The 22,700-nt window shown below is 40.6% G+C and overlaps 2 protein-coding genes across 2 annotated transcripts; one reads left to right on the plus strand and one right to left on the minus strand.

Annotated features, from left to right (window-relative positions):
- Nucleotides 1–971: 971 nt before the first annotated feature.
- Nucleotides 972–6,266, minus strand: LOC114941350 (uncharacterized). The gene has a single exon (XM_085482476.1). It carries the CDS (start codon nt 6,264–6,266, stop codon nt 972–974), a length of 5,295 nt encoding a protein of 1,764 aa, XP_085338602.1.
- A 14,606-nt stretch (nt 6,267–20,872) lies between these two features.
- Nucleotides 20,873–21,849, plus strand: LOC146723329 (uncharacterized). The gene has a single exon (XM_085482477.1). It carries the CDS (start codon nt 20,880–20,882, stop codon nt 21,753–21,755), a length of 876 nt encoding a protein of 291 aa, XP_085338603.1. The 5' UTR covers nt 20,873–20,879; the 3' UTR covers nt 21,756–21,849.
- Nucleotides 21,850–22,700: the final 851 nt, after the last annotated feature.

The raw sequence follows: 22,700 nt of genomic DNA on the forward strand, positions 1-22,700 counted from the left end.
GAATACTCGTAATGTTCGATCACGTGCACGTAGCATGCACGAGACAATGGCGAATTCGTCGCGAGAACGTGTATGTTGCGTCGCGAACGAGATCCGATTGCCCGTTAACTCTTCACTCTCGATATGTCACACAATACCGCGCAAATCTGTTCGTATTTGTCGCGATAATACATTCACGCACTTATTATATCGTAACGCGAATTCTTTGGTCTGACTTGCGACCAACGCCGGCTCTCTCTCCGCGACGACTGTCTCCGACGGAATGCTACCCTCATCGATCACGCTATCGACCGCCTGATCGCGAGGGGTACACGCGGAACGCGCTAATTGGCCGAAAATTTGCTTCCGCGGCGCTTCCCGCGGTGCGTGCCGCGAGGTGCTGCCGTGTTAGGCCCGCGGCAATTGCTTTCACTTAAATTCTCGACTGTTCGTGAATTTTCGTTCGATCGAGCGCGGCAAATTTTTCTGAATCCTAAACATACCGCCCGCCTCGAAATTTGAATTTCGAAACTACTCGATCTCGCGGTATACCTTACACAAGGATGCATCGTTCACTCCCGTGTGAGTGAGGTTTGCTAAATGAAAACTAATTGCGTGTGATTGTTCGTCACGATTGATCCCATGCAATATATAAGATACTGAGATGTAACTTCTGATTACGCTCAGATCGCACTAAAGTGAAATTGTAGACCTGAAACGGCTGACAATATTGACTTAAAGTTGACTTCTAAAGATCACTGTTGTTATCGCAGACGGATTTTAACATTTAACGCAGATCGCGTAAACAACAGTATCCGCTGTTCGTACTAATTCGCACGACCTTAAACTTAGGATTGCAAGCGCCGCCCGCCTTGGCGACTTTACTTGCACGCTTTGACTTAACTAATGAACATAAACTTGACTTACTTGCTACATAAATTATAACGTAATTAGAATTAGAATCGTATAATTAACTTACACTAGAATTATCGCTAATTGCTTGACACTCGAGGTTGATCCTCGATGGAATCGTCAGAATCAACGTCGATTGGAAGCACACATAACTTAGTTATGGGACGCTTATATTCCGAGTTCGCTGTTTTGACGGAAACTACTCGAATTAATCCGTCAGAGCCTGGTTGACAGTGGATTACGCGTCCGAGTTCCCATTTGCAAGGAGGAAGAAGAGGATTTTGAATCAGAACCATGGAACCGATATGGATAAGTGACTTTGCCTTTCGCCACTTAGTTCGCTGTTGAAGCGTGTTAATATAGTCGGCGTGCCAATGCTTCCAAAAACGCTCCGTGATCTGTCGCAACAACTGCCACCGTGACAGTCTGTTTTCATTGATTTGCAGAACAGAAGGTTCTGGATTGATTGTGATTGCCGATCCAATCAAAAAGTGACCCGGAGTGAGCACTTCAAAATCGTCAATCGAATCAGTCAATGGGCACAGGGGCCTTGAATTTAAGCATGCTTCAACTTTACAAAGCACGGTAGTAAGTTCCTCGAAAGTGAGGGTGTGATTTCCTAATATCCTACGAAGGTGGTATTTAACGCTTTTGACCCCTGCCTCCCACAATCCACCGAAGTGTGGAGCATGGGGAGGGATAAAACTCCATGTGATGTTATCTGACACGATAAAGTTGAGAAAGTTAACATCGCTTTGAGCGTCTCGATACGCTTGCGACAACTCCTTGTCTGCTCCTGCGAACGTAGTACCATTGTCCGAGTACATGACCTCTGGTAATCCACGTCGCGCACAAAATCTTTGAAAAGCGTTAAGAAAGGCAGCAGTCGAGTAATCACTAACCAGTTCGAGATGAATAGCGCGTGTGGCTAAACAAATAAAGAGTGCTATGTAGGCCTTTCGCGAGGTAATTCCTCGGCCGGCTGAAGCACGTGTAAAGACTGGTCCGGCGTAGTCGACACCGCTATGTAGAAACGCTCGAGAGGGCGCCGAAACACGACTTGTAGGTAGCTGGCCCATCAGCTGACTAGCTACTTGAGCCTTTTCTCTTGTACACGGAACACATTTATAAATAACCGACTTTACTAGACTTCTTGCTCTCAAAATCCAAAACTCTTGTCTAAGTTTTGAAAGAGTGGATTGAAGACCGGCATGGAGAGATACAACATGCGTATAACGGATGATCATGGTAGTGATCGTATGGTTGGCTAATAAGATTGGATGCTTGGACTGGAAAGATAATGACGAGTGTTCTAATCGCCCCCCAACGCGAATTAGACCGTCAGAATCCAGGAACGGATTTAATGAGAGAATTGGACTGTGAGTAGGCAACGGTTTGTTTGACTTTAAATTATGGAGCTCGTTTTCGAATAGTTCTAACTGAATGAAGTTCAGCCAGAAGTTTCGTGCTTCGTTGAATTCAACTGTAGTAAGAGCGTGATATTGAGACTTGTTGTTCGATCCTATTGTGTGTTTCTTTCTACACTTCCTTATGAAACGGTAAATGTAGGCGGTAATACGTATCAATTTTGGCCACCATGAATATCGAGTAGTGAGATTCCACGGTTCATTAGCGTTCACTTGATGCACTTGACACGGTTTTTCTTCTAACTGTGTTTCGTCTATCGGCGTTATTGTGAATGTGGGCCAATCATCCTGTTTAAGACTCAACCATGAAGGTCCGCGCCACCAAATGTCGAAGGCGCTTAATTCTGTGCCGAGTAAACCGCGAGATGCACAGTCAGCGGGATTTTCATGTGTACTGACATGATGCCAAATGCCATCAGATACTCGTGTTTGAATCTCTGTTACGCGATGCGAGACGAAAGTTTTCCAATGAGATGGGTGCTTGTTTAACCAAGCAAGCACAATACTCGAATCTGTCCAACAATGGACTGGCATTTTCGTGAAATGAAGAGATTTTCTGATGAATTCAATTAGGCGCGCTAATAAGACCGCAGCTGACAATTCTAATCGAGGGATTGTCAGCGGTTTGATAGGCGCGACTTTGGATCGCCCAGCGAGGAGCGAAACAGTTGTATGACCGGATAATGTTGTGACTCTCAAAAAAACTACTGCGGCGTAAGCTACTTGGGAAGCATCCGCGAAACCGTGTAACTCGATGCTCTTGGTATCTGAATCGCATCCAATCCAGCGACTAAGTTTTATGCTTTTGATGTAAGGAAGTGATTTATAAATCACGCTCCATTGTAAAAGGAGATCTTCTGAGAGATTGTCGTCCCAGCCTACCTTGTGTCGCCATAATTTCTGCATAAAAACTTTCGCTTTGAGAACCACGGGTGTGACCCATCCAAGTGGATCGAATATTCTGGCTATGGTAGAGAGAATCGTTCGTTTTGTAGAAGGGAGAGTCTGTGGTAATTCAATTTGAAACTGGAAACAATCGTGCGTCGGATTCCAAAAAATACCGAGAACCTTCAGATTGTTGTCAGTCTCGAATAACTTAAGCTGTGCGAGCCCGTGATGATCCGATGAAATATCTGAGAGCAACTCCGGTTTGTTACTCGCCCATTTGCGAAGATCGAATCCACCGCGTTTCAACAATTTGCAAACTTGATCTCGAGTCTGTTTAAGGAGAGGCATATCTTCGGCCCCAAACAGCACGTCGTCCACATAGACGTTCTCGCTTAAAACCGCAGATGCTAGTGGAAACGAGCTTCCTTCATCATCGTTTAACTGATTAATGACTCGAAGAGCTAAAAACGGTGCGGAAGCCGTACCGTATGTTACCGTAAGGAGTTGATGTTCTTGAATATTCGAATTTTCATCTATCCATAGGATGCGTTGATAATCTCTATCTCGCGAGTCGACCAATATTTGTCTATATATTTTCGCTATGTCTGCGGAGTAAACGTATTTGTGCTGTCGCCAACGTAATAAAACCGATTGCAGATCTAACTGTAGTTTAGGCCCAGTAAACATGTGAGAATTGAGCGAGGTACCGTTAGAGGTTGTGCATGAGGCGTCAAATACGACTCTCAACCGAGTTGTCGAACTAGTCTCTCGAATGACCGGATGATGAGGGATGTACACGACTTGTGAATTTACTGAATCCACCGGTGCGATTACTTTCATATGATTCAACTGTGCGTATTCGCTCATGAATTCAGCATACTCCTGCTTAATCGCAGGTTGATTATTAATTCTCCGAAGTAACGACGAAAGCCGACGCGCGGCTATTTCGCGAGATTCACCGATTTCGATGGGTGGGCCGTTTCGAAACGGCAGACGCACGATATATCTCCCATCCGATGTTCTCGAATGCGTTTGTTTGAAATGTTCTTCGCATTGTTCGTCATCTGGGGACATTTCAATTGATTGAGGTGTTTCTTCTGCCTCCCAGAATTTAGACAATTGATTTTCGAGAGAACAACAATGAGCGACAACACTGTAACGTTGATTTAACTGAGCTGATTGCACGACGCGACTCGCATCCTCAACAGGCGGAATTACGAGAGTTGAAGTTACCACATGAGAGGGTTGTGTCACGTGATTCGGGATAGAGGTTGTTCCGGATAGGATCCATCCGAAATGCGATTCAATTGCACCTGGTTGACCGAGCGGTCCGTTACGTACGTGAACGAGTACGTGATTATATAAATCGGATCCTATTATGAGATCAATCGGTGTTGATCCGGTAGGATCATCGTCAGCCAATTCCAGATTGGAAATATGTTTCCAATCTTGCGATTGCGAAGCGTTTCTGGGAGCATACCTCGTTAATGCCTTCATAATATAGGCAACCGTTGTGAACCTTGGTTTCGATTTTTTGCGAGGAGTGATGTGAATCAGAGCCGCAGATCGGCATGTACCGGTGTCAGCGCAGCTTATTCCCGACGTTGAAGTAAGCGTTCGTATACGCTTGAGACGTAATATTTGAGCAACGCGCTCCGTCACAAACGTGAGCTCTGATCCACCGTCAATCAAGGCTCTGACAACCAATGAGCGTCCAGAAGGCGCCTGCAAATTCACCTTTGCAGTAGATAAGACAACAGGAGTCGGCGCAGTTGTCATTGTAACTGATGAGAGTGCCGTAACGTTAGGCACGTTGTAGATGACGTCATTCGTGGTTGACGTATTATTCGCATCTGTAACTTGTTGCAATGAGTCCGAATCGAGATGAATCATAGAATGATGTCGTTTATTACATGTTCGACATGTGAAATTACTTTGACAATTGATCGACATGTGTTTATCACTCAAACAATTGAAACATCGTCGAAATTTCTTAACCAATTCGCGTCGCTGAATCGGACTCTTTGCTACAAATTGCGGACATTTTGAGAGAATGTGCGATTGCTTGCACATTGAACACACTATATTAAATGACGCAGTCGCTGTTGCGCTAGTCACTTTCGCATGTGACTTGGTCTTGTCGTTATCGCGAGGGTGAAGTTCCTCTAACGCGAGAGCACGCGACGAAATAAATTTTAATACTTCTTTGTATGTTGGCGGATTTTCGATATCGCTCGTTTTTAACTTCCACGCACGGCGCGTGGCGGGATCGAACTTCTGAGAGAGAAAATAAACTAACATGTCGCTGACTATATCGTCCGGCGAACGATTAAGACGTTGCAATGTTGAGATCGCTTGTTCGGCTTTATCGCGTAAGGCGTGAAGCTCGACAGCTGACTCACGAGTCATTTTCGGAAGATTATACAAATTCGAAATGTGAGTCTCAATTAATCGGCGCTTATTTTCAAAACGCGCTGTTAATGCTTTCCACGCAACCGAGAAGTTATCCGCGGTGACTTTAATACCTGATATCGCATCGCGAGCTGAGCCTGTTAAACTTGACACTAAAAAATGCATGCGACTGAAGTTCGATAATTCGCGATTGTCTATAATAAGCGATTGAAACCGATCGCGAAAAGTCTCCCACTCCTCAATCTTACCGGTGAACGGCGGCAATTTGATGGGAGGAAGATGTTTGACCGATAATGACGCAGAGTCTGTATGCGCGAACGAAGCGTTGAAAGAGGTTTCACGACTTACGACTGGAACCAGCTCCTCCAAGCACTCGTTCATGTAGTCCATAGCTGCCTGATAGAGGTCCTCGTGGAAGGCGAAGGTCTCCTTTTTGAAGTAGTGAATTGAAACTTGCTTCTCGTCAGGAACAAGCTGCAGCAGTGTCGCGTGATTGCGTACACATTGTGTCCACGTGTCTTGTAAGCTCGTCATTCGCGAGCGAATTTTGGCGGCCGTCAGATTTGACCGACCGATCTTCTTAAAATTGTCGAGAGCTCGAGCAACTGAATAGCAAGCAGTTTGTTGATTTGCGAGAGCTTCTTCCATTTTGACACTGAATTTAATCAAATTAGTCTTTTACGAACCGAGCTGTCACTCTCTTTGAATGCACTGATAGCGTTTGATGATGTCCGATTTTGAATGTACTTGCAATGTCACTGTGTTTTTTACTTGAGTTTTTCACTTTTCAATTCGTCACCAATCTCAAATCCGGCTCGAAGGACCAAATGTTGCGAACGCGCGGCTTGAACCGTGGTCCGACGCGAAGCTGCGGCGAACGAGCATGCTCGGCCTTTTTAGGGCCGCGTCTCGCGCGCCGCCTCTCAAATCCTTCACCCGTTTTTTTTTTTTTATTGGAAAGAAATCATAGGAATCTCATGAGAGATGTGATGGATGGACAATAGGATAATTGTTGAGTGGACTGTATCTTAATAGGGTGATCGCGCACCCATGTGTGCGCTGAGATTGATGATTTACGTAGGAAGCCGAATTGAAAAGAAGTCTTGAAGTTGATGAACAAAAACAGATCAATTTATTATTTCACATGTCAGAAAGTCACCTGGACTTGACACAAACAAATCAAAGAAAAAAAAGAACAAAAACTCGATATGAGAATCGAAAGCGTTTGCTGTACACGTTTCGAAGCTCGCGATCACAAAAGAAAAAACTGTTTGTTCGATATCGACACCGATGTTTTTTGTCGCAAGAGAAAACAATGTCTTATTTGAAAGTCACGATCGCGAATCGTACAACAACAAATTTGTCCTCTTGTGGACGACCGTTATAATTTATCGAACACGCGCACATATGATTTGACGCGACTTAATAATTGTCTTCAATTATGTGACATTCAATCCTCCAGCAGGATCCGAATATTCGTAATGTTCGATCACGTGCATTTATATGCAATTAACTATCACACAGAATCCTCCAGAAGGATTCGAATATTCGCAGGAGTCGATCACGTGTACGCAGCGTGCACAATACGACGACGAGTTCGTCGCGACGGCGTACTACGACAATTGTGAGAGAGAGCGCGGGAGAGAGAGAGAGAGAGAGAGAGAGAGAGAGAACGAGCGAGAGAGAGAATGCACGACATGCATTCACCGATACGCGAATATCGCAGTGAATCCTCCAGCAGGATCCGAATACTCGTAATGTTCGATCACGTGCACGTAGCATGCACGAGACAATGGCGAATTCGTCGCGAGAACGTGTATGTTGCGTCGCGAACGAGATCCGATTGCCCGTTAACTCTTCACTCTCGATATGTCACACAATACCGCGCAAATCTGTTCGTATTTGTCGCGATAATACATTCACGCACTTATTATATCGTAACGCGAATTCTTTGGTCTGACTTGCGACCAACGCCGGCTCTCTCTCCGCGACGACTGTCTCCGACGGAATGCTACCCTCATCGATCACGCTATCGACCGCCTGATCGCGAGGGGTACACGCGGAACGCGCTAATTGGCCGAAAATTTGCTTCCGCGGCGCTTCCCGCGGTGCGTGCCGCGAGGTGCTGCCGTGTTAGGCCCGCGGCAATTGCTTTCACTTAAATTCTCGACTGTTCGTGAATTTTCGTTCGATCGAGCGCGGCAAATTTTTCTGAATCCTAAACAAAGACAAAGAATAATTCATGAATTCGAAGAAATAAAGAGGGATCCAAATGTTTTTCAAAGAGTTCGGAATTCCTTATTTGATAGAAAAATAAGAGCCTGCATTTGTGCTAAAGGTGACCATTTTGAACATCTTATTTGATTTAATTTAAATATTTATTCATGTTTATCCTTGATTTTTTAAAAAATTATGTAATCGTATTTACAAATATCAAAAAATTTTAAAAAAATTAAAATGGAATTTTAAAAAATTAAATAAAAGTGGCTATAACTCGGAAACGATTTATTTCCGGACTTATGTTTATATATTTTTTTCTTCTTTTTGGTATATACAGGTATATGTCCCATTTTAACTTGAACAATAAAATATCTCGAAAACTGAGCCCAGCAGACAAAAATATTTCAGACAAAAGTTGTATGGTTTCGAGGGGGGCATAAGATGATGCCATTGATTTGACCTTGAAAAGTCATTTGAAGGTCACGTGAAAGTCATCTTCAATTTCTTAAATGGAACTATCTATTTTTTATTGTATATTCTTGTAGCTCATCTCGAGAGTTTTCCAAAATCTTATAATAAAGTATTTTTTCATGGAGTACTCATTGAGTTATAAAGGTTTAAAGCCAACAATTTTTTGATATAAAATGTAAAATATCTTATAAAATATCCAATTTTCGATAATTATGCCTTAATACTTTTTTGCACCTTATAATAAGATCAATCAATTAGTGTAAAAAAATACATAGTTGCTTATAAAAAAAAATATGCATCTGCATGTTGAATATATTCTTTTTAAAACAATTATCTGTTTTTTTATACCAATTGATTGATCTTATTATAATGTACAAAAAAGTATTAAGACATAATTCGTATTTTATAGCTCAAAAGAAGATAAAATTGTCCTATAAACATTGTTACGTCCAGACTCAAGAAAGGAAGAGTCAGAGGAAGGACGTAACTACTGATTTTGTCGAACGACGCCGAACGGTGCGTCTGTTCGACCCGAACAAACGTGCGAAGGCCCAAATAGATCAAGGACCGAGCAGGTCGTTATTACTCTATTTTAAAAGGCTATTCGTTGGAGGTCCCTTTTCGGCAAGAGAATTTAATCTCTTTTGCTCGGGATGGGACCTTGTGCGACTTCTGGTTTGGCAAGGAATAAGAGTGGGATTTTTTATTCAATTAATTATATAGAGCTAAATTTATAATTAAAGATTAGATTTATTTTTATCATATCAAGAAGGAAAAAATTTTATACATAAAAAATATTAAATTTACAGATCTTAATTCTACGCAAAACGTACATAAAGATGCGTGCGTGCGTGTGTGCGTGCGTGCGTGAGTGTGTGTGTGTGTGATTCGCGGGTGATACATGAGTACGGAGATCTTCAATCGGGATAACAAGGGAGAAAGTAAATGTAAAGAGGTGTTAATATCCCGATTGGATATTACAATAAGAGCTTAATAATAATAATAATAATAATAATAATAATAATAATAATTAATAGTATTTACTGGCAAACGACAGCTTACTACCTAGAGCCTACAGACTGCCAAAAGTCCACAAAGTGGGATGCCCGTTAACATTAACTGTATCCTCTATTAACAGCCCGCTATACAAACTAGCAACCTTTCTTCATAATATTTTAATAAAAAGCATTCCAAAAGCAGACAGTTTTCAATTGGCGGAAAAATTAAAGTGCATAAAATCAGAAAGAAATATTTTTATCGGCTCTCAATATTAAGAATATAAATATGATTTTTAAATCGGCCAACAGAGCCAAAGCACAAAAAATTAATTATTCGGAACTATATCTCTTGGTTTGATATCACTAAGTTCCATATATAAATTAATCTCGAAATTTAGTACATATGGAGAAATAGGCGCGAAAAATATAAGTCCAAAAAGGAGATTAATTTATATATGGAACTTAGTGATCACAAACCAAGAGATACAGTTCCGAATAATTAATTTTTCGTGCTTTGGCTCTGTTAACCGATTTAAAAAACATCATATTTATATTCTTAAAGTGCATAAGTTGGGGACAGGATAACGAACTAGTCTCCCTAGAGGTAATTTCTTTATTCACCAACATTCCTTTGGATTTGGCCCTAAAAAGTATTTCTAATAGATGGCCACTAATTTCTGAAAATACTACTTTCTCTCAAGAAGACGGCAATTAGTTTCACACTCAATTTTACTTTTTTCAAATTTAATCAGATCTACAGTACTGGACAAAATAAAGTACGCACCTCGAATATTTTTATATTTATATGAATAACTCGACAGTTTTAGCAAATATAATTGTTCAAAACGCAAATAGAATATTCCAGGATATTCTAGACAGGTCGATATTAAAATTCATAACAAATAGTTACATCGTTTTTCTATGTTTTTCAAAGAAAAAAATGCATCATAAATCAACTTATCACCAACAAAAAACTATCAAAAATATAAACAATTAACGGTATCGTAACCGTTTCACCGAATAATTATATTACAACAAGCATGCGCGGCTTATTACGGGCGCCTCAAATCACCAATAATTACCGCGATCGCTCGCTCGCGCATGCTTTCTTCGGGTTTTCGTTGCGTCAATTATAACAACGGCCAATTGTGAGTAATGCGCTCAGGTCACCTCGCGCAATATTCAAATTACTCGAAATTATTGGCGCTTCACGCAAGGGTGGGCTCCGTCCTGAAAACTATAAAGGAGGAGCTCACACCCGGCTTGCCAGCCTTATCGCTTTTCCGCTGTGAATACCGCATATCGCAAATCTGCTTATTAGTTAAAACCGCAAAATTCGTTGACGACCGCCGCTTATTCCGTTCTCTGATCTCGATTAAGTTTTCTGCAAAGTAATTAACGTTTGTAATAAGTTTTGTGCACGTGTATTTAGTCAATAAGTGTATGTTAGAAAATTAAATTCTTTTTTTTTACAAAAAGTGGCTTATCTTTGTATCGCGCGATCTCCTTTCACTCAGCGCGTTCGTGAACAATAATAATTATGTATTTGGACAAAAAGAAGGTTTCTTAATCTACTTTCGTTTTTTGACAATAAAAATCTTAAATACATTCAAAATTTTTCAATAGTTAAGTTTGCTACATTTATTAAGAGATTTTCCTTGGACAAAATAAAGTATGCAAGTGATAAAAAGAAATAAATCAAACATAGAATTTACAGTTAATACTTTGTATGGCCGTCTTTTGCTTCTATGACTGCTTGCAAACGTCGAGGCATACTTTCAACAAGATTTCGGATGTGCTGATGGTCTATATTTTCCCATGCTTCTTCTAATGCTTCAAACAACTTAATTTTATTTGTTACTTCGCCCTTTTCAACTTTTTGATCTAAAATGGACCACAGGTTTTCAGTCGGATTCAAATCCGGTAATTGTGCTGGCCAATCCAATAGTTTGATCCGTGAAGTACGGAAAAAAGCAGCAATTTTACGAGCGGTGTGTTTTGGGTCGTTATCCTGTTGAAATATAAAACTATCTTCCAGACCAACTTTTAGCAGAGATTCTTCCAAATTTTCATTGAGAATATCAATGTAATAGTCTGCTGTCATTATACCGTCGATTTTGAACAAATTTCTCATACCTGACCACGCAAAACATCCCCACACCATTATACTGCCTCCGTGCTTAATTGTCTTTTGGATATTTTTATCTAAAAGTTTTTTGCTAGGCTTTAACCAGACCCGCGGTCGCTGTTTATGATCAAAGAGATCAAATTTGCTTTTGTCACTCCAAAGAACTTTCTTCCAGAAGTCCAGTGACTTGTTGACATATTTTTTTGCAAATTGTAATTGTTTGATTTTATTCATCTTTCGAATCAAAGGGCGACGCAGTGCAAAACTGTTTCTCAACCCAGCTTCCCGAAGTCTTCTGCGAATAGTTCGATCAGAAATGTTTAACTGCATGTTTTCTCGAATAACACGGCTAGTAATAGTTGGATTTTTCTTTGTTTCCCGTATAATTCTACGGTCTTCAACTGAATTTGTCTTTCTTCTCCGTCCGCATCCAGATTTATCCGCTACTGTGCCGAGCTCCTGGAATTTTTTCCAATTCTTCCTGACTGCAGCTTTACTTATATTGTATTTGCGAGCGATTTTTCTATTGGAAAGTCCCTCCTGCCGATCCTTAATTATCAACTTTTGAATTTGCAGACAAACTTGCTTATTTTCCATGATTACTAGTGAAGAATCGCTACTATACTGAATTTAACAATATAAATATCTAACAATATTTAACAAAACAACTATATTCATTTGTTTAAATAGCTTCTATCGTTTCCTAGCAACGCCAAAAGGAAAGCAAAAAATTTGTCGCACATACTTTATTTTGTCCAAGGAAAATCTCATAATAAATGTAGTGGACTTAACTGTTAAAAAATTTTGAACGTATTTAAGATTTTTATTGTCAAAAAACGAAAGTAGATTAAGAAACCTTCTTTTTATCCAAATACATTATTATTAAATTTGCCAAAACTGTCGAGTTATTCATATAAATATAAAAATATTCGAGATGCGTACTTTATTTTGTCCAGTACTGTATTATAAACAGAATTTTGGCAGTCCGATGGGCTCACCCCTTTCCCCAATTATTGCAGATATCATTTTGCAAGACTTAGAAACAAGAGCAAGTTTATTAACATTTAAACCATTATTTTATCACAGATATGTAGACGACGTCATTTTGGCTGCTCCTAGTGATTCAATAGATAAAGTTCTTACTGCATTTAACTCTATACATAAAAGGTTACAATTTACTGTGGAAAAAAGTACCAACAATCATTTCAGCTTTTTAGATATTGATATTATTGCCAAAGAAGAGAATATTATTTTCGATTGGTACCACAAACCCACATTTTCCAAAAGAGTTTTGAATTTCTTTTCACAACATCCAATCGTTCATAAAAAAAGTATAATATTTGGTTTAGTGGACAAAACAATTCTTCTCTCAAATCCTATTTTCCAGGAAAAAATCTAATCAACATTATTAACATATTATTACTAAATAATTATCCACTTAATTTCATTTTTGACAATATAAAAAACAAAATTAAATATTACATACATAAAACAGAAAAAACAGGATAACTCATAAAGAAAAAATATTTTACGATTCCTTACATCCAAAATATATCTGAAAAATTTTTACGCATCACCAAAAAACACGACTTTAAATTAGCCTATTTGAGTCATAATAATTTAAACCAATTTATCACAACACATAAAGACAAAATCGACAAATTATCACAAAACAATGTGGTTTACAAAATCGGATGTAAGAACTGCAATTCATCATATGTGGGACAAACTAAAAGACAGTTAAAAACAAGAATAAATGAGCACCAGAATGACATAAAAAGAAACTCTACTCCATCTGTAATATCTTGCCATAGAATTGAAACCAACCATGATTTCAATTGGCAGGAAATTAAAATTTTAGACAAAAAACAATCTTACCTAAAAAGACTCACATCTAAGATGATTCATATAAAAAAACAAGAGCAAAGTGATACCGAATCCCTTCCTGAATTATATTTCCCTATTATTGATTTATTACATACGTCCTAAATCCCTCTTTCTCCACTCTTTCCTCTTCTTTACCTCCCCTCTCCCACTAATTACTAATTTCCTTCTCACAGTCTCCTAAGAATGTTCAGACTACGAACATTACTGTTGAGCCAGGAAATGCAGGAGACTCACACTTACACTAGCATTAAAACTTTCAGTTTCATGGTATGTTAAAAAGTTTTTTTCACTAACTCTAACGTGCACTCTCGAACAAACCGTAACGAACATTGTATATATTTTTAGTTATTTTATATTTTTTGACCTACACATCACGCAAGAAACTTATTAATATTTTCGCTAATGTAACTACTGAAGATGGTCACGTAGAGGACCAAAACGTTTGTAAATTTGAAATATACTAATTTTCTTGTGCATCAAGACTGATTTTTGCAACTATCATCCTAGCATTTGCTCGTAAGCCTCATCCCTAAACATTGTTAATTTTAATAATAATTAATGCTATGCGTGTAAGTAGATGTGTGAGAGAAGTCATGGGGAATCGCAAGTTTTGGAAGAGAGAAGAATGAGGAAATGTTTAAGAAATTCTACAGGACATCTCAGAGGGGCTGGAAAATTCGGAATAACAAAAGGAATGAGGATGCCAGGAGGACACAGTTCTGCTAGGCGTCTGAGGTATTCCTCATCGTAAAAACCGTCAGCGCCAAAACAGATAGTGCCTTCGGGGAGGAAAAGATCGAGAGCGGGGAAGCTATTTACAATCCATTCGACAAGATCTCATCGGAAAATGGTCTTGTTCCTTGGTTGTTTTTTAGGAAGGAGAAGGTGTCATGGAAACAAGGGGAAATTTCTGGGGAGATACTATGGTTCTCACATTCGCATGGTTGCGTGTGAGGGAATAGTGGTGAGGAAGGAGCTGGCAAGGATTCTATGGGGTGGGTTACTTCCTCTTTTGTATCATCTACGAGGACGATTGTTTTGATTTCGAAAGATGCGGTGAAGTTCGGAGGGGAATCGTGAAAGTTTATGAGAAGGGGAGACGGGGACCTGGGAGAGCCAAGAAGTTCGGAGGGGGGAGAAAGGATTCGCCGGGTTTCTTCCCCAAGAGTCCTACGAACTCGGGTGAGATCAGCTGTAAGAGCTCCTGGCGTGACCCGTGTCACTTCTCGCCTCAACCGGCGATTCCGTCGGTTCCGAGCGTGCTTTACGGCAGCTCGCGACTTCCGGTTCTTAGAAATGTCCACTACGGATGTGAACAATTTAAAAATAACCGAATTTGGACTATCCGAGTACTCAAATAATTCTTAGGTTCCCGAGAGGAGAGAAAGGGGGAGGGAAAATAAAATAAAATAAATCAATAAAATAAAAAAGGGAAAAGAAAGGTTGAGAGAGAAAGAAAACCATGGATCTCTCCGCTAGTGCGGGAAATCCACTATGATTCTCGAAGGAGATGAGGAAAACCACAGATCTCTTCAGTAATTCAGGAAATTGACTGTGGTTTTTGAGGGAGAGGAAGAAAACCACGGATCTCTCTGCTAGTGCAGAAAATCCACTATGATTTTCGAAAAAACGGAGAAAAACCATGGATCTTTCTGTTAGTGCAGGAAATCCACTGTGCTTTTTGAATGAGAGAAAAAAAACCACGGATCTCGCTGCTAGTGCAGAAAATCCACTATGATTTTCGAGGAAGTAAGAGAGATAGAGGGAGATGCTGACTTATTAAAATCAGGAAAGAAAAGGAAACACATTTATAAGTATCTCAATTTGAGGTCTAAGAATTATTTGGGAAGTAACGAGTAATTATTGAGGGGACTTACTATTTATTGAGAGCGATGTTGACTCGACTCGGACTCAAGCTCTGGAATCTCGGCTGGTTCACTAGTGTTGGCGATCAGGCGAATTGCACTCACAAGTTCAAGTTAAGGTGCGTGTTCAGCGAGAACTCTAAGTACGAACTTGGAACTCAAAAAAAAAGGTTCTCTACTCTTAAACTATCTGATCTGCTCGAGCGGTATCACTTGCATATAAACCTCCTTGCTCCTCCTTCTTCATTGGTTTGTTAATATTTCCCAACAAATAGGAAGATTTCAATGACGCCTTTTAGGTCTGGAGGCGTCTCTTTGACTTTGAAAATTAATACGCTTAATTAAGGTTTTTATTTAGAGCCTTAGATTTAGACCAATGGAGAATTTGTTCTTATCAAGTGAGGTTGATATGTTTATAGCTTGTGACTTAAACAGATATCGCTGATCTGTCAGGCGAGGATTGTTTAGAGTTACTTTTTGAAAAATTTATTGGTTCTCAAGTGGTTCGTTGAAGAAAACAGTGGGTTATAGTTTTATATTTTTTTAGGCACAAAGATTGTTTCGCCTGTCACATCGTGGCTTATCTGCGATATTTTGAATATCGCCTTACGTTCTCCGAAAGAAAAGAATCGTGGAGACCGCAGGACGTAACAACATATATGTTCGGAAACGCACCCCCTCTAAGCTACACTTTCTCAATGTTCTCCGAAAAAATTCAAATTTTTTGTATATTGTCTAAATTTGAGCTTTAAAATTTCGTTAGTCAATTTTTGACAATAAAAATAAATAAAATGCACAAGAATATGCATTTTCATAAAATTCGAGTTTTTTCGGAGAACATTGGGGAAGTGTGGCTCAGAGGGGGTGCGTTTCCGAACATATATGTTTACAGGACAATTTTATCTTTTTTTGAGCTATAGAATACGTACTTTTCTTTTGCTCTCAATTCTGGGACACTCTGTATATGAAATAACATGTATTAATATAAATATGAACACATTTTGAATTTTTAACAATTATGTCAAATAATGTTTTAATGCTACATTACCTTACCTATGCCAAATACGCTTTAAATATACAATTAAAACTAGCACACGCTATAATCACGCAGCCAGTCACGCGTACGCCACCTAACCAAGTTTCAAACACAATAAATTAAAACATAGTATTACTATAATTGCGAAAATAATTTTGCAATCTTACGATAATGCAATTTTTAAATACGCAATATAGTAATTAAGAGAACAGTGAATTTATACACAGTACAATTAGGCACGTCGCAAATAGACACGATACTTTGCACACGGTTCAATTGGACACTGTTCTTTTGTACACAATTCTTTTGCGCACCGTTTTTTTACATACCATTTGTTTGGACACCGTTTCTTTGGATACATTTCACTTGGATACCGTTATTCACATCGGTTTGCAACTTTCATACAAAGCAAAATTCATTTAATCTTATTCCACATGGATTTTATACACATATCGACCGGTGCTTTCAGTTATTAACGAGATCAATAATTGAAAACAGTGTGTAATTCAATGGTGGGCAAATGAACAATGTGCAAAAAACTGTGTCCAAACGAACGATGTGCAATTAAACGGTGTGTAAAAGAATGATGTTCAAAAGAACAGTGTGCAAAAAACAATGTCCAATTGAACCGTATACAAAATATCGTGTCCATTTGCAACGTGTGCAATTGTACTGTGTCTAAATGAAGGCCACTCAGTAATTAGAAAGTCTCTAGAGGAAAATTAAGAGTAGTGACAAAAGAGAAAATATAATAAAATATAGAAAGTTATCGCGTGAGGAAGAATCAGGAAAGTCTGAAAATAGAAACATTGGAGAGTGGCGATAACGCCGAGATCAATAGCGAAGCTAAAGCCGAAGCCGAAGGTGCGATCAAATTGTAGATTACTATTAACTTTTGTTGCGTGATAATATTATGCAAACGTATAAATGAGAAAGATATTCTAATGCGACTGTCAGTTGATTGTCGAATCTCGACGAGTTAAGTTGCTTTAGTATACATATACGAGTGCGAGAGTTAATTTTGGTTTTATCTAGAATACGTCATATATGTATACCTATTCAAAGTTAATAAAATAATTTCTTGTTTCAATATTGTAGTCGGATGTAAATTAAAATATAGGAGAAGGCCGGATAAATGACGAGAGTCAGGAAAGAATTTAGGTCACTAGGAATCAATAGGAAATTATTATTAAGATATAATATGTTTATTGCGAGTCGAGATGCCTTCGTCCACAACGAAACTCCGCGACGCATTATGCTCTAAGCCCATTCTCCAATTTCCCGATTTTACGCGACCTTTCGTCGTCACAACAGACGCTTCCGGTTACGATATCGGAGGAGTCTTGAGCCAGGGGGAAATCGGCAAAGACCTACCCATTACTTATACATCTCGTCTTTTGAATAGCGCAGAAAAAAATTATTCAACAATCGAAAAGGAACTACTAGCTATCGTCAACTGCGTCAATTACTTCCGTCCTTATATATATGGACGAAAGTTTACACTAGTTACGGATCATAGACCGCTGGTGTGGATGCATTCCGTAACGGACCCCACCTCACGGCTCATCCGATGGCGCTTAAAACTTGCGGAATACGAATATAGCGTAGTATATAAGCCGGGAAAAATTAACGATAACGCCGATGCACTTTCCCGAAACCCAATCCAACCTGCTAACCTAAACGTGATAAAGCAAATCCTACCTCTTGAACAAACTCGAGAACTCTCCAGTTCCGAGGAATCGCTATTTAACTCGAAAAGAAGGCGATCCGTCGAAACGCCGCAACAAATCGGAAAATCGTCGCAGCAAACGGAAAGCGACGATACAGACGACCCACCAAACACGCGATCTTCTAACGAAACCGATATTAACAACGACGATATTAACAATGACGAACCCGGCGAAATAAGCGAGACTGAGAGCGACAACAGTTCCGATCCTAGCGACGACACCCCTATTTTCGATAATATAAATGATCGATTCGTGCAAAGAACTAAAATCGGACCGCAAGTTATATCGATCCCAGATAATTTCGTCACGCGTAAGGATAACCTAGTCGTTTTTGTCACACAACAAGGCATACCGATCGACCTTGGAGCTCGCATGCTCCAAGAGAACAAATCTTTGCCCATGATTAGAGGAGCAGCTCTAGCCAGGGCAAAGGTAAACCGCGACGGAAATCGCCAAATTATATCGTTAGTCGTCAAAGAACGCGAATCGGGAATTACCGAAAAAGAGATACTAAAAGAATCATTACAATCGCTGTTGGATGTCGTCAGAGAATTGGAACTGTCTTCTATCTCATTAGCCAGAGGCGATATCGACAACGTCCCCTGGAACGCGGTACACTCTTTACTAACGCGCATTCTAAGCGAAATCAATGTAAAAATATTTATTTGTAATAACGAAATATCTATTCCCCAAAAAGCCGAAAGAGAAAATATTATCGCCGAAAATCATAATTCAGCGATCGGTGGCCATAAAGGCATCACAAAAACATACCAACGTATAAAGAAACGCTACCAATGGAACGGTATGAAAAATGACATTCAAATTTTTATAAAAAAATGTCGCCCTTGCCAACTGAAAAAATTAGTCCGCGTAAAGACCAGACAACCCATGGTTCTAACGGACACTCCTGGCACAGCCTTCGATAAAATCTCGATGGACATTATGGGACCGTTACCCGTCACACGGACTAATAACAAATATATACTTACCATACAAGACCTTTTAACAAAATATTCCTTAGCAATCCCTCTGCAACACGCTAACGCGATCGACGTAGCTGACGCGTTCACCGATGAACTAATATGCGTCTTCGGAGCGCCAAAAGCTATTCTAACAGATCAGGGATCGCATTTTCTAAATAGCCTAATGCGTAACATAGCGAAAAGGTTTAAAATTAAGCACTTCAAAACGACGGCTTACCGGCCGCAATCCAATGGCTCAATAGAGCGCTCCCACCATGTCTTGTGGGAATACTTAAAGCAATACGTAGATAGAAACAATGATTGGGACAAGTACTTAAAATTAGCGTCATTCTCTTATAATACTAGCGTACACGAAGGGACGCGATATACCCCCCATGAATTAGTCTTTGGGAGGATAGCCAAGCTGCCTTCCCACTACCCCGATGTCGCCGACGTTACGGACGAGAGTTACGCTAATTATCTCACAAACCTTTTTAATAAACTGAGTGACGCCCAAGCCGTCGCCCGCGAAAACTTAATAGCCGCTAAACAAAGGTCGAAGGTCTACTACGACCGCCGAGTTAACGCCCAACAGTTTCGAGTGGGAGACTATGTGTACTTATTAAAAGAACCAAATAAAGGCAAATTAAGCAATCAGTACACCGGTCCCTATAAAATCATTAGTCTTTTAGGTAATCGTAACGTTAAGTTAGCCGTAAGTAGAAATAAGACAAAAATTGTACACGAAGACAAGCTAAAAGCTTCCCCACATCAAACTCCTATCGAGGAAGACCCCCACTCCGGGCCAGACGACTATATCTTGGATGCATCGGCGGAGGACCGGCCAGTAATCGACGAACCTCAGTAGAATGAAGACCTACGCAAGTATCCTTATAACAGTCTCGCTGTTAGTCATAACCTCTAACGGACTAATAGGTTATGACTGCGGAGGGCATGGTCTAAACATTACTTCACTATCCCTCACGGATATCGGAGAATGTAACCTAGATAACATTGAAGCGGACAAAGAAGAAGTATATATACAACTGTTACAACTGAGCGAATTCGACCACACCATCGGACTCCAATGTAAAGTTGAAATTGATCGAACTATCTACTACTGTGGGATGCACTCACATGTATCCTTGGTGCATAATGGAAGGCGCGAATACATCCGCGAAGTATCGGCAGAAACCTGCAAGAAATTATACAACACCGGAACTATATTCCTGGGAAACAACGGCCTCATCACGGACATCAAGGTGAATACCACCAACCACCGTAGCTTGACCCTCGCAGGAACCACCAGAACCGACGGAACATGCTTCGGAACTCAGTTCAGCGACCCGTTTGGCACTTGGGATAACGTGGTCGTTCAAGCATCTATAAAAATTACCACTCGAAGACTCGAGCTCCCCGTCAGACATAGCACCAATGAAGTAATATTACCCTCCGGTGCTCGATGTCTCGTAGCTGAAGGAGAATGCAACGACGCAGATGGCTCAACCACATATTGGACGGCGCTACCCAGCGATAACTGCCACTTCAATCGCTACGACGTTCTCTACCAAGGCCTAGCACACCGCCTCTCATCTAAGCCCACACAGAGGGAATCACCGACTATCTACACAGTCACCACGCAAGAAACCACCTTTGCTTTAGCACGAACCACGGAAATAAATGTGTGCGGCTACAGAATTTTGAGGACGGAACATCCCAAACTCTGCATACTCGAGACTCAACCTGGACATACGTTTAAGGGCCACTCCAGAGTCCCGATCGATAACCTCGATATATTTTCCTACGTAAATTCCAAATTCATTTACGTGGAAAAACACTTAAAAACACAATTGACACAATTGTATCAAGACATAATGGAGCAAAAATGTGCTTTAGAGAGACAAATTCTACAAAACGCTCTCTCTCTCGCCAGCATTGCCTCGGACGAAATGGCGCATCGAATCATGAAGGCACCAGGCTACACCGCCATTACGGCAGGCGAAGTCCTCCATTTGATCAAATGCGTACCGGTGGAGTGCCGAGTACGACAAGCTGAAAGATGCTACAACGAACTCCCCGTCACCCACCAAAACAAATCCCTCTTCCTGTTGCCAAGATCAAGGATACTTACCAAAACAGGAACACCCAGGGATTGCCACGAACTACTTCCAGCGATGTATCAAGTACACAACATCTGGTATCGTTTAACTCCAAAGCCAGTGGAATCAATGGCGCCGCCGATGATTCAACCACTAACCAAACCACAATGGAGATACGTCAGTCCAGATTCACTCGCCTCCAGCGGCATCTATACCAGCGAAGACCTTGATCGTCTTCGCGACCACATTATGTTTCCCATGGAGAAACCCTCTATGCTCAATACAATTGCTAGAGGAGCAATGGGACAAGAAGTCCCCGCGGGAAGCCTCTCTATGCTAAACCTGTTGGACGAGAAAACCCTCGACCAGCTAGCAGAAAATACGGGAGCCCGCTTGTGGAAAGGATTCGTAAGTTTCGGATCAGCAAGCGCTGGAATCCTCGGAATATTCGTCATCGTCCGTGTCGCCAAACTAATTATCGACACACTGATACATGGCTACGCACTCCATTCCGTATATGGATGGAGTTTGCACCTCCTGGGAGCCGTTTGGACCTCAGTAACAAACGTTCTACTGCACCTCGGAAAACCAGCGGACGAGAACCAGGACAACGGACGAGAGCTAACACCCCTAAATCCCCCTTCGACGACCGAAGTTTTTGCACCCCCGACAGAAAAAGTCCAAAGTGAAGTGCCTATAGACTACAAAGAACTGCGCAACCTCTTCAACGAAGGAGTATAGATCAATGATAAGTTAACAAAATTATACCTTGTAAATTCTACTACTAAGATCGGAAAACGTTGGAACATGGTCCAACATTTTCTTCTAAGGGGGGAGGTGTCACGTTCGGCTTCATTACTATGTCCGGGTATGTAAATTTTTTTCCATCTATAAGAAATAAATCCTAAAACTATCAAACATCATTTGAAAAGCGCGCCAAAGCCGGCCATGACGCTTAACTCCGCCTAGAAACTAAGCGTGGCTCTTCGTAGCGCCTAAGGGTCTCCCACCACGGTGAGAGCCCCTACTCCGGAGAGTTCCCCCTCTCCAGGCCGCCGCAGGCCCGAGCCGCCGAAACGAAGGACCTCAGAGCAGTCCCGAATTTCGTCAGTTCTCTGCGCGACACCGAACAGTACAGTCGCACTTCTAAATTCTAACTCTGAGTCCAAATTCTAACTCTAATTCTAAAATTCTAACTCTAAGTATAATATCCTAACTCTAAAATCTAAATTCTAAGTCTAAGTCTAAATTCTAAGTTCTAGTTTCAAATCCTGTACTACTATACGAATAAATCAGTGTATTCATGTGTGAAAACTAGTGTTCAGTACTCTTCAAAACTTCCACTCCCGTGATAAAATACGATAGCGTTTAAATCTGTCATACGGCATTTGAATTCAGAATAATTTAAACTGTTTTGGAGCGGACCACCGCTCATCACAGTTAGAATTAACATTCTCAGCATTTGCCAAAATAAGGAATTGATAGTGAGGTCCGCCGCATATCAACCCTCCTTATTTGAGTAATCATTCAGAGGATGCATCAAATTCAATATGCCTAAGACGCGACGCGCGGGAAGGAAGAATCAACTACGAAAACTAAACCGACTCTATCGTGAATCAGCGACCGAGGAATATTCTCAATTTCTCGGAGTGGAGTATCAGGCCGATCCTGAATACGAGGACATTT

Source organism: Nylanderia fulva, unplaced genomic scaffold (assembly GCF_048542155.1).
Source record: "Nylanderia fulva isolate GAGA-0341 unplaced genomic scaffold, ASM4854215v1 Scaffold208, whole genome shotgun sequence".
In the NCBI taxonomy this organism is placed as follows: domain Eukaryota; kingdom Metazoa; phylum Arthropoda; class Insecta; order Hymenoptera; family Formicidae; genus Nylanderia; species Nylanderia fulva.